This window comes from Artibeus jamaicensis, unplaced genomic scaffold (genome assembly GCF_021234435.1).
Source record: "Artibeus jamaicensis isolate MK-2021 breed Jamaican fruit bat unplaced genomic scaffold, CSHL_Jam_final scaffold_461, whole genome shotgun sequence".
Lineage (NCBI taxonomy): Eukaryota > Metazoa > Chordata > Mammalia > Chiroptera > Phyllostomidae > Artibeus > Artibeus jamaicensis.
The window spans coordinates 6681366-6694648 of record NW_026522045.1 but is presented as its reverse complement, the minus strand read 5'-3'; the positions used below and the strand labels follow the sequence as shown (position 1 = coordinate 6694648).

Genomic DNA, 13283 nt, shown 5'->3' with positions numbered 1-13283 from the left:
GGGTCGTAAAAATAGGCCACGTGAACACCCTGCCCTATAGACTTATGACCCAACGACTGTCGCGCTTTTGGGGGGCGGGATAAGATCCTAAGAGAACAAGTGTCATTGGCCAGAGCCCACACTGAAGAAGAAAGACGATTGGTTTGCTTCAAGCCTTAACCATGAAGAAGCAGGTTGCTAGCACCTCCCCTTTACTGCGGCGAAGTGTCATTGTGACGTGATAGGCCTCATCCAATCATTCAGTTATGGAACATTCTAAAACTTAGACAAGATGATTGTGATTGGATGAAGAATATAATCCCGCCTCCTAGGTGACGTGTCTGCCTATGGATATCAGTTGCCAGAGAAACCTGGCTTTACTATGGCTGTTGGAGGGACGGCAGTGATCACACGTCGGCTGCTGGAATGAACTGGATTCTCGTTTCAGGTTTCGGGGTGGGGGTGGGGAGTAAGGGTTGACGATTTCTTCTTTTCGGCCTGTGTGTAGAAAAGATTAACTAATGGCTTCACGATCAGAGCTGAATTCGGGTTCCTACGCCAACGCCCAGCTTGGGCTGGCTCCTGTTCTTACTGTGTCTCGGTTTCCATGTTTGTAAGATGGTGTTAATAATAAGTATCTACCTCAGAGACGCCTACTTCAGAGGCGTGTACTACATATAAGGCATTTAATAGGAAGCCTAGCTCTGAAAGATACTAGTTTTATTGTAGCGAGAAAAACCCGCGTAACAGAATGAGAAAAAACATAAATTATGTAAATTCGTTCATTATAGTGCTTTTCCTGTACATCAGCTTCTTTCCTAGAAGAAATTAGAGATAAGAGACAAATCAGTCTTTACTGATGGAATAGTATGCTATTTAGGAAATTACCTCAAAAAGCGGGGTTTGGAATTTTCCATATTGAAAAGTTTAAAAAATGGGGGAGGGGTAAAAAGAGATGGAGAAGGAGAGCGAGCTGGATGGAGATGAACCACATGCGGAGTAGGCCTTGTTTGGATCCTGATTCGAATACAACAACAGAAAAAAAAACCCGCCTAAAATACATCAAGAAAATTCGAAAATGGATTTGCTATTTGATGTGTTTTTAAGGAATTGATGACGATTTTTTTAGACGTTATAATGGTATTGTGGTTATGTTTTCGAATTGTCTTTTTCTTACAGAAATATATAGGAAAATACAGATTAAATAGTAAAATGTCTGGGATTGGCTTCAAAATATGTTGATGACTAATATTTTTTTCAAAATAATCTCAGCAATAGGGGAAAGTAGGGAAAGGGTACAGATGAAACAAAATTGACCCTAAGTTAATAATTGTATAAGCTGAGTGATGGGCATATAGAGTTCCTTATATTATTATGTCTTCCTTGGTATATGATTGAAGTTTTCCATAATAAAATACAGAAAAAAATCAGCTATTTAAAGAAATCGGAGTTGGGGGGAGCAGTGGGTGGGGTTATGGATGAAACAAGATGGCCTTCAGTTGGTAATTGTGGAAGCTGGATGATATTCTTAGGGGTTTGTAATATTCCCTTTACATTTTTATTTATTTGAAATTTTCATTAATAAAAAGTTCTAAAAAAGCAAAACAAATTACTTCATCAGAAATCAGGATAAATGTACAATAAAGTAAATTTGAAAATGTAACCACAAGAGAGGAAAAAGAAACACATGTAGTTGGTCAGTTTTGTTGTCCTTTGTGTGCGATAAAATGCAAACCTTGATGGAGGAGTAAACCATCATCTCATATCTTTATTTTATGTTCTTTCCTGTCCCCTTGTTTGACCTTTTAGGCCACTATCAGAAAAGCTAAGTTTGCTGTATAATAAGGATCAGAAGATCTGATCCTGATTACAGAATATTGGGTAAGTACTTCCCTTGTCCTGGCCTCAGTTCTCAAACAAGATAATTCCATGTTACTGTCCATTCTTTACTGTCCAGGGGTATTTTGAAGATTAATAAGTATATCTGGGAAAGCACTCTAAATTCTAAGAGCAAAGGATGGACCTGAGTCCATTAGTGCTTCCAGTACAGAAAGTGTCCAAAAAGCAGAGGACTGTATAATCTCATATTCCTTAATAAAAGATTCTACAGTTAATCTCTGATGGTTAGTCCCATACATCCATGTATTATTTTTTCTTACTTTGTGGCATCCCAATATGCAGCACAATTAAGTGGTTAAATGCAAATACTAGACTTCCTAAATTTAAATCCCAGCTCCACCACTTAACTGTGTGATCCTAGGTGAGATACTTACTCACTTTATTTCTAAATTACCTCAAAAGTAATATAAAGATAGTAATAGTTCCTACTTCATAGGATTGTTAAGGGGATTACAGATAGAGTATCAGGGCAGTGCTTGACATATAAGTGTTGGCTTTAATAATTATGGTTCATTCAGTCCTTCTAGTACACTAATAAAAGTAGTGGATACCTTTTTTTGAATTGTGAAAAAATTAATACTCTTGGTTTCTTTCCTGATTTTCCAGAAGCAGCAGTTACCACTAGAACTGAATTCTGAAATTATAACTTATCCTAACAATCTAGAAAGATATTTTGATAAATATAAATTTAAACAGCAAATCATAACCATATTCAGCCTGCTAGCAGCTTTTATATTATTTCTCCTTCATCTCAGACTCAAAAACATATGTTACACATAAAGTAGTCCCAAGGTCCAAAAGAAAAAATTGATATAAATGTAACTGATATACAGGTGCATTAAGTATTCCAACAGACTTCAGGAGATGTTCACATTCATTTGTGACACACCCATACATAAAAGTGTTAGCATTTGAAGTCTGCATTCCTGGATGGCCCGTCACTTGTAATGAGGAGATGAAGGAAGTTTTTTCAGTCTTGACAGCTTCATTTTCCCCATGGAATCACTATATTTTTCCTTTTTTTTTCTTTTCCGAAAGCTAGGTTACAGAGGAGGGCGCTACCTGGTGGAAAACGTGCAGTAGATGGGTAGGCACAGAACCTTTAAAGGAGGCCACTTGAGAGTGATGAAGGGCTAAAGGAAGAGAGATGGACTGTTAGGCCAATAGGAGGAGCTCAGAGAAGGCAAGAGCAGGAGGGTAACCTGAAATGGAGAAAGCCTCAAGGAGAAAAAGGACCTTGACCTGGGCCTTTGAGAATGTACAGGACTTTAGAAGGAGGGAGGGAAACCAGTTTGAATGGTATACCCACCAAGTGTACTGTACACCATGATAATTAGCTGCGAAGTCCAGCTGTAATGAAATTCCTGGATAAGAATAGGTCAGAAAATCATTGTGAATTTTAAGTATGTATATTTCAGTATAAATTCATTATATAATTGATTGATCTCCTTGTAATATAAAAAATTTAGATACTACAGAGTAGGCTCGGGTTTCCTTTTCTTACCACCCCAATTGTCTTACTCTTCCCCAGTTAACCATTATTATCAGCTTTATTTTATTCTAGATCTCTAAGTTATGTACCTGTTTAAAAAATGTGTATGGAAATACATAAAATAGTGTTTTGTGTTTTTTTACATAAATATGCTATCACACTATAGGTACTATTTTGCAACTTGGTGTGTTTAATCAAATTGTATGGGATGTCTTCATGTCCATTCATACATAGAATTCTGTTTTATTCCTTTCACAATGGCATTCCTTTAATTAGCATGATATTCCATATTATGGATAAACCACATTTTATTTTACCAAACCATTGATAGTCCTCTGGGTTGACTCCAGTGTTTTGCTACTTCAAATAATGCTGCATGGAAGATCTTTGGAACCCATTTACAAATATTACTTCAGGGCATCATTTATAGCTTTGAACTATGATAAGTAAACCAATGTGATATTGGTGTGAGAACAGATTACCTGGAAACACTGAGACCTTTAAAAATTGAATAATCAAAAATCATGGGAAGAGAGGACCTTAAAGTAGACCCATATAACTCTAGGAATTTAGAATAATAAAATAACATATCAAATCAGTGGGGAAAGGGTGGACTCTAATAATATTAGGAAGATTAGTTATATATTTGGAAAAAACCATAAAAATGCCAAGAAATGATATAAGTTATTTTAGACCACTTTTGGGGGAGCATTTTTCCTAGGCATCACAAAAATGCCAAAGTTCACAAAGGAAAAGGTTGACACATTGACAGTTGGATAAAATATTTCCAACATACAAAAAAAACCAGTAATTAAGAATAAAAAAACAACCTAATAGAAAGGGGGACAAAAATATTCACATAACAATATATATGAAAAGCTCAATATCACATAAATTGAAATATTGCTGGATTAGCCCCCACCAAAAACAGATTTTTATTTTAAAAAAGTTAGTATTGCTGAAGGTGTGGGTGAAGGAGCTTCCACATTTTTTGCTGGGGTGGAAATTAAAGTGGTTCTCTACAAATTGCCTCTTATAGTACCAAAGATAAATCAGCAAATCCTTTGCACAGTTCCCACTTCCTAATGCTCTCGTATCTGTACACTGATGTCTATTACAGCATTTTTGAAATGAAATATTGAAACTAACCTGAGTGTTCATTAATATGGGAGGGGTTAAATTATATCTATAGAATGATGTAGATATGAAAAGGCATGAGCCTAGGTATGTGGAGATGGATGGAGGTCCATGATAAAGTGAGGAAAGGTACACAGCAATGTGTATTACCTTTGTCAAGGCCAAGTAAATGCATGGTACATATTTGTATAATACATTTTTTAAAAATATTTGAGTAAATGTGTACATAAAAAGATTTGACAGCATACACATTCTGAGATAAGGAAGGGGAGATGGTAAGAATACTCAAATTTTTATTATATATTTGGTATTCATAGGTATGTAAAGGAAGGAGCACTCAATAAATGGTGCCACAACATAATCTGGGGAAAAGTATATAGATTCAGTCCATAATTTAAATTCTAGGCTGACTAAGGAGTTAGAATAGATGATCTGTAAAAGCATGCCATCTTAATTTTTAAACTTAATAAAAGCTAAAAAGACACTGCATAAAATTTCATCATCAGAGGTATAAATGTTGAAATCACTAAGAACCAATTCAAATAAATGAACATCTAAAATTTAAATGGCCAATAGGCGCATTTTTTCAGTGTTGGGACATCAATAAAGAAATTAAAGCTGAAAAATCAAACCCATTCTGTACCAAATTCACATGAGTAGCTGAAGAGTATGGACTATTGTATGAGGTGGGAAATTGGTAAAGCTTTTGGGGGACATAATCAGCAACATATTACCTCGACCCACTGAATCTCCATCTGGGAATCTTAAGAGGAATAATATGAAAGGGCAAAATGGTTTAATAATGATGAATTGAGGGGGTGGAAATAATCCTTTTGAAGGGAGACAGAAACATCAATGTGTGGTCTTTCACACGCCTCCTACTGGGGGGACCTGGCCCACAACCTAGGCTTGTGCCCTTAGACGAAATCAACAGGCAACTCGGTTTTGCAGGCCAGCACTCATCCACAGAGCCACACCAGCCAGGGCAAAGTAGCATTTCTTTAAAGGGGACATCTGAGATCTGATATTCAGTAGGAGCTCACCTAAATGAGCATTTACACAAAAGAAAGGTAGATACACAGATGTGTTTTCACAGTGTCTGGTGTACCCTAGAGCTTGACCTGTATAGAGAACAAATGGAAGAAGGCTTGACTTGTTCCTAAATAATGCTTGCATTTACCCCTTTGAAACACCTCACTTGGACTCACCGTAGTGTACTTCACCTGGGATATAAGTGCAAAATATTTTTAACAAGATCTATGTCAAATGGAAATTAATATGTAGTTTCATAAGCAAAACTAGCACATGGAACATTTAAATACCAAGTTCTGGAGTACTGTTAATATAGTGTTGAAGATGGGAGAGGGCTAGAGCAGTTAGGGGAACAACTGCTAGAGCAGTTAAAGGAAATGGGACTTTAATGGTACATAGATAAGGGAGGTGAAGGGAGGAAGCATGATTGGAGTAAAAAGAGGTTATGGTGTACTAAGCTAGTAGACAAAATCCTGAAATCGAAGGGGATGGGCAGATTGAAAATTCAAGGCAGCTCAAAACACTATAAAGTGTCAGATTTTTAAATGAAGGATGTGCCCAGCACATCTATCACCAATCTATGGAGGCAGTGTAAGCTAAGGAGGGAGGTACATAGTGCAGTGACCTGAGTAAAGTTCATAAATTTGTAGGACAACTAGGAACCAGACAAAAAGGATGGATATTCCTTTCCTTTTGATGACTGGCTTCTGACCCCCAGGCAGCAATAGTTGCTTGATCTGTAGGATACTCTGGTGAAAGTGAAGCTAGTGACAATTCCTTAAAAAGTCTTTTTCTGACCTTATTCACTGGCCACAAAGTTTTGACTAGTGATGCAGGTATTTTTCTGTACAATGTCAAATCAACTTGGGACTTTATATGAATGATAGAAGGGTTTGTAAAGAATGACAAGACACCCACTTAATGAGAGCCAGGTAGAATCCCTTTGTACACATATACACACACAATCTATATCAAGGACACAGTAGGTTTAACTATCATTCTTAAGTTCCTTTTAAGGAATTGCAATAACCAGGGTGGCTTCCAAAATATTTCCTGTAGCCGGCTCTACTTCTTTGTATTATATAGTCTGATTGGCACTAGGCTATCTTAATTTTATTTAGTTTGTAGATTAACTATCCCCTTGTTTTGTGGAAGCTCTGTACTATATTATTAGCCCCAGGTGGGGTTTCTAGATTTCACCTATATTAACTAAATTTTATGATGTCCTCAGATACTATGACCCAATCACAATTTTTTTAAAGATTTTATTTTTAGAGGGGAAGGGAGAGAAACATCAGTGTGTGGTTGCCTCTTGTGTGCCCCCTAGTGGGAACCATGCCTGCAAACCAGGCATGTTCCCTGACTGGGAATTGAACCAGCGGTTCTTTGGTTCACTGGCTGGCACTCAGTCCACTGAACCACACCAGCCAGGGCTCCATCAGAGTTTTTTTTAGAAACATTATTTTGTCACCATTATAACTTAAAATAAAATGTCATGGTACACTGGTCAGTGATCCTTCACAGGATGTGTCTGTATATCCCTCAGCCAGAAGGCTTCAGGTTTCCAGAGGGTCATTGTCTATATTCACAAATTTTGATGCTCTCTGAGGACCACAATTGCCCTTTAATTTCTGCTCAGAGCTTTGTCCTTTCAGTCAGACCATATGTTTGCTTAATGAAAGTGCCAGTACCCAGGTCTCTCTTCCCAATAACTAACTTCTGTGATACAGGACTGTAGTTTTCTAGCATTGTTTATTTCTTACTGCCCCCCTCAAGGCTTTTCCTCAAACCTGCACACATTGTCTTAAGGGCTAGGGGTTGGCTTTTTCTGTGGGTGAATGTTGTAGTACCAGGGAAACCTGGTTTAACCCTGGTCCACTGTCCACCATTCTTTCCTAGAGATTACCCTGACCATAACAGTCTGGTATTTCTCCATCAAGATACTTTTATTTGTACTTAGACATGTTAGTTTAAACTACAGAAATTGAATCACACTGTACTTTAGAACCAAGATTGATGTTTATTTCTCTCCTTGCTGTTTTCTCTTTGGGATCCTATTGTACAAATTATATGCAATCTGCCTATTTATCTAATAATACATAATTGAACATCTTTCCATGTCAGTACATGCATCTCTGCTTAATTCATTTGAATGTTTTTCCATAGCATGCATACATAATTTATATTGTCATTTCCCTGTTGAAGAATACTTAGATGTTTCCAGTTCTCCAGTATTAAAAACGCCACTGCAATGAACATGTTTTGTGTCCTTGTTTGCATGTGCAGTTATTCCTTCAAGGTCATATGCTATCTGTTTAGCCACATTGTATTTATGAAATTCTTAACATGAACAAACCTGTGAAGGCTGTAGGTAATTTGCCACATTCTGTAGATGAGAAAAAAATGCCGGTAGAGCTTTACATAGCTTGCCTGAGGCCTCACAACTCATATATGGTGGAGCCTAATTGAAATAGTGTAACAGCAGAACTCTTTTTTTTTCTTCTGATGCCACAATTGTAAACTGTGTTTATAATTAGGTTATTTTTCCCTTGTATTTCACAAAAGTCCGTATTCATTGTACATACCTGCTTTCCTTTCTAGGTCGTGTCTCTCACCTCATCCTTCCAGACTATCCTGAAAGATTTGTAAGATTCCATTTGAGAGAACACTAATTCTTGGGAGAGCAAGAGGGAAGAGGATTACGTAAGTCTAGGGAATTGCATCTGTCACATCATAAGAATCACAGAACACTTTTTTTTTATCTTATATTACTAGATCTCTCTGCTGTGTTTTACACTGTAGATTGTTTCTTTTCCTTATTGAAACTCAACTTCTTTTCTAAAAAGTTTGCCTAATTCCCCTCTGGCTACTTTGACCATTTTCATTTTATTTGTGGTCTCTCTGCTCAGGCCTTGAATGTCATTCTTTCCTAGTGTCTTTGAGAATCCCATACTTGGTTCAGTTTTTCTTCCTCTATTCTCCGTGAATGATTTTGTGCCTCATAATTTCCACTATTTTCTATGTAATGATTACACTCAGATCTCCATTTCTGGGTCTGGCCTCTCAACTGAGCTTTAAAGTTGTATATTTAACTGTACATCTCACATTTAATATTTAGTTCCAGTACTGAAATTCTGTCCTCTCTAATCTTTTTTCTCCTCGAAGCAGTCCCATTTGGAGATAATACTAATGACATGATTACTCATTCTAACAACCTGGAGTCCTCAATGACTTCTCCCTCACCAATTTATTACCCACTCCAACAAGCTATCACTGAAAGTGGTATGATGTACCATTTCTTGTTTGCTCCCCCAAATTTCTGTCTATAACTATTATACTAACCTTGTTGTTTTATTTTGAGCATATCATAAGGCATATGGATGTCTAATCACTATAATTAAAAAAGTTAAAACATATATACCTTATAATGAAATCATGATAAGTTTATCTCCCATTTGACACTATACATAGTTATTGACTATATTCCTTGTGCTACACTCAACATTTCCATAACTAATTTTATAACAGGCAGTTTGTACTTCTTAATCCACTTCATCTTTACACCCATCCTCCTACCCCCCCTTCCCTGTGACAGCCATCAGTTTATTCTCTATATCTATGAGTTTCTTTCTGTTTTATTCATTGACTTTTGTTTTTTAGATTCCACATGTAAGTTAAGTCATACGGTATTTGTCTTTCTCTAGCTTATTTTACTTAGTATAATAATCTCTAGGTCTATCCATGCTATTGCAAATGGTAAGATTTTACTTCTTTTTATGGCTGAATAATATTCCATTGTAGAGATATACCACATCTTTATCCATTTGCCTATCAATAGACACATGGTTTGCTTCCATATTTTGGATATTGTAAATAACACTGCCATAAACACAGGGATGCATATATCTTTTTGAATTAGTGTTTTATTTCTTAAGGTAAATACCCAGAACTAAAATTGCTGGGTCGTATGGTAGTTCTATTTTTAATTTATTTGGGAACATTCATACTGTTTTCCATAGTGGCTATACCAGTATGCAATCTCACCACTGTCCTTGTTGTTTTATGATTGTCACTTTAAATATTTGAGTCCCTAGCGTGGAGCATAGTACCTGTTCTACAGTAGATACACAGTAATTTATGATGACTTAGATTAATGAGTAGATGAATTACCTGTTTATTATTTTATTACAGTTCCAAACTAACCATTAAAAGTCAGTGCTTCTATTAATTCAATTAATTTCTCAGGCTTAAAATTGAAGAGCCACTTTTGACTCCTCCCTCTCCTTCATTTATCATATTTTATATTCAATCTTTCTTGACTCTCATCACCCTAGTTTAGGCCTACCTAGTTAGACCTTATACGAAACCTTTACTGTTGCTCATTTTGCCTCCAGTTAACTAAATCTTTCTTATTTCTTTTATGGTGTTGTTTTTCTGTTGGGAAATCTTGAATTTCAGTTCCACTGCCTTTTGTAGTTTCTTTCCCATTTAATTTTTTCTCCAAAATTATATTTCTGTCTCTTGAATGGTATCAAAAAAAGAATTTTTGGGCAAGTCTGATGTTATAGTGGGTGGTGATAGTAAAAGAGAGAGGGAAGAGGTAGTAAATCACTTAGAAATGGTCTTGAAATAGGATTTGAAATCCAAATTCCAAGACACTAGCATGTGCTTTATAAAGCATAGTGTGTTAAAGGTCACCAAAGAAAACAACCAAGTAAAATACTTTATATGTTACAGTGGTTGAAATAAAAACAGGGTTGAATGAGTTCCAGAAAGCAGGGTTCTCAGACTCGTGGACAACAACCTACAGAAGAAGACAACTTCAAAAAACCGAGTAGAAGCAATATGCAGAGAAGTAAGATGAGAGGGGCCTCATCAGGAAAGAAGACAGCTGGTCCACAGCAGAAAAATCTGGAACCGGCCCTCCCAGGCAGATGGGGGGGTCGCTCTGCAGATAACCCTCCTTCAGGATCTGTTAGGAAGACCAGAAAGAATAAACAGAAGACTCCTGGAAATGGAGATGGTGGCAGTACCAGCGAAGCCCCTCAGCCACCTAGGAAGAAAAGGGCCCGGGCTGACCCCACTGTCGAAAGCGAGGAGGCATTTAAGAATAGAATGGAAGTCAAAGTGAAGATCCCTGAAGAATTAAAACCATGGCTTGTTGAGGACTGGGACTTAGTTACAAGGCAGAAGCAGCTATTTCAACTCCCGGCTAAGAAAAATGTAGATGCCATTCTAGAAGAGTATGCAAGCTGCAAGAAATCACAAGGAAATGTCGACAATAAGGAATATGCAGTGAATGAAGTTGTTGCAGGAATAAAAGAATACTTCAATGTGATGTTGGGCACTCAGCTGCTCTACAAATTTGAGAGGCCCCAGTATGCTGAAATCCTCTTGGCTCACCCTGATGCACCTATGTCCCAGGTTTATGGCGCACCACACCTACTGAGATTATTTGTAAGAATTGGGGCAATGTTAGCATATACGCCCCTTGATGAGAAGAGCCTTGCATTATTGTTGGGTTATTTGCATGATTTCCTAAAGTATCTGGCAAAGAATGCTGCATCTCTGTTTACTGCCAGTGATTATAAAGTGGCTTCTGCTGAGTACCACCGCAAAGCCCTGTGAGGGTCTACTGACCACTCAACTATTATGTCTGGTATCTGTAAACACTCTTTTTGTTCTTAGTCTTTTTCTTGTATAATTGATGTTCCTTAAAATTATTAATGTTTAACAGGGCTTATATTTGAGTTTTTCTGTTTCATTTGAAACAGAAAATATACGGAGTACAAGCTCCTTTCCTCATTTCAAAGTTGCTACCAGTGTATGCAGTAATTAGGCAAAGAAGAAACATTCAGTAGAACATTTTCTTGCATAGTTGACAACATTGCTTGAATGCTGGTGGTTCTGTCCCTTTGACACTACACAATTTTCTAATTATGTGTTAATGCTATGTGATAAAATGCCCTGATTCCTAGTGCCAAAGGTTCAACTTAATGTATATACCTGAAAACCCATGCATTTGTGCTCTTTTTTTTTTAAATGGTGCTTGAAGTAAAACAGCCCATCCTCTGCAAGTCCATCTATGTTGTTCCTTAGGCATTCTATCTTTGCTCTAATTGTTGAAGGATGGTGGTTTGTCTCATGGTTTTTGTATTTGAGTCTAATGCACGTTCTAACATGATAGAGGCAATGCATTATTGTGTAGCCACGGTTTTCTGGAGAAGTCGATATTTTAGGAACTGTATTTCAGATCTTAATAAAATCTGTTTCTAAATTTCAAAGCAAGTAATTTGCAATGTGTCTTTAATGCTACTGAGGCTGACAAGTCAGCAGGCTCAGGAAAGACCTAGGTATGGTATCAAAGAGGTGTTCTGACTACTCGTAAATTCCTTTTTCTGTTGGGTGTGGCAGCCAGGAATGTGCCCTGTCAGGCAGTTGCCCCCTCTCTCCTCTTAGTGTGGCTTGTCTCGGGGAGGGGGGATTGCTTTCTAGTGCTGCCTAGAAGAGCCATCTTTGTTCTCTTCTGCCTGTCCCTTATGAGTTGGGCTGGTATGATGGGATATTTAGTGTGTATAACATTACCTTACACTTTTGCTTTGCTCTTTCCCACTGGAGGAAGCATGTGCAGCCCCCTTCAGTATTACAGCCATCAGAAATACTTGTAGGCCCTAGCCAGGTAGCTCAGTTGGTTAGAGCATTGTCCCAGTACAGCAGAGTTGCAGGTTCAATCCCCAGTCAGGGCACAAACAAAAATCAACCAATGAATATGTAAGTGGAAGAGTAAATCAATGTTTGTTCCTCTGAAATCAATACAAAAATCTTTTTAAAATACTTGCAGATTTTGGGCCAAGGAGAGTAGCTTTCCCTAGTTTCAGCATTAATGTCCTGTTCCTTGTTTTTATAATCTCTTGGACATAGCACTTGCAATCCTACAGTAGGGGATCTGTGGAGGAGAGGGATGGTGTTGGATGCCTGTACTTATATATCTATCTCATATGGAAATTTCTCAGTCAAACCAAGTTTTGTTTCATAACCATGTTTTATATTTCTTCATTTTTCAATTATAGTTGACATGCAATATTAGTTTCAAGTGTACAACTAGTGGTTAGCCATTTATATACCTTATAAAAGTGATCATCACCGTAATAAGTTTAGTAATCATCTGTCATTGTACATTTATTACAATAATGAATATTCCCTATACTGTATGTTATATCCATGTAACTTATTTTGTAATTAGCAGTTTGTACTTAATCCCTATCATCTTTTTTGCCCATTTCTTCACCCCTCCCTCATGCAAGTATTTTCTGCAGCATGGTTACTGCAAAAAAATTGGAAAACATAATAGTAACAAATATAGAAATAAGAATCACATGTAATATGACTGGATCAGTTCAGGGTCCCAGCAGGAAATAAATGGGACTCAAAATGGATGATATGAGGGGCTTAATAATGAATTTTTCCCCATGATGTCAGCAGAAGAATAGGGTCATGGTGTACATTAGTCTTCTAGAGCTGCCTTATTCAAGTACCATAGACTGGGTGGCTTAAACACAGAAATTTATGTTCTCATAGTTCTGGACTCTAGAAGTCTGAGATCAAAGTGTCAGCAGGTATGGTTTCTTTTGAGGCCTTTCTTGGCTTGTAGAAGGCCACCTTCTCCCTGTGATTCACACACATGGTCTTTTTCTCTGTACCTATCTGTCCTAATCTCCTTTTCTTATAAGGAACACAGTCATTT

General features: G+C 37.2%; 1 protein-coding gene across 1 annotated transcript; it reads left to right on the top strand.

Annotated features, from left to right (window-relative positions):
• The first annotated feature begins 319 nt into the window (after positions 1–319).
• Positions 320–11827, top strand: MORF4L2 (mortality factor 4 like 2). The gene is made up of 4 exons (XM_037141038.2): positions 320–427; positions 1789–1860; positions 8141–8242; positions 10277–11827. The coding sequence occupies exon 4, from the start codon at positions 10301–10303 to the stop codon at positions 11165–11167; it is 867 nt and encodes a 288-aa protein (XP_036996933.1). The 5' UTR covers positions 320–427; positions 1789–1860; positions 8141–8242; positions 10277–10300; the 3' UTR covers positions 11168–11827.
• The last annotated feature ends 1456 nt before the right edge of the window (positions 11828–13283 follow it).

Bases quoted from the DNA above. Each gene is read 5' to 3' on its own strand.
- MORF4L2 (XM_037141038.2), top strand. From the start codon at position 10,301: ATGAGTTCCAGAAAGCAGGGTTCTCAGACTCGTGGACAACAACCTACA.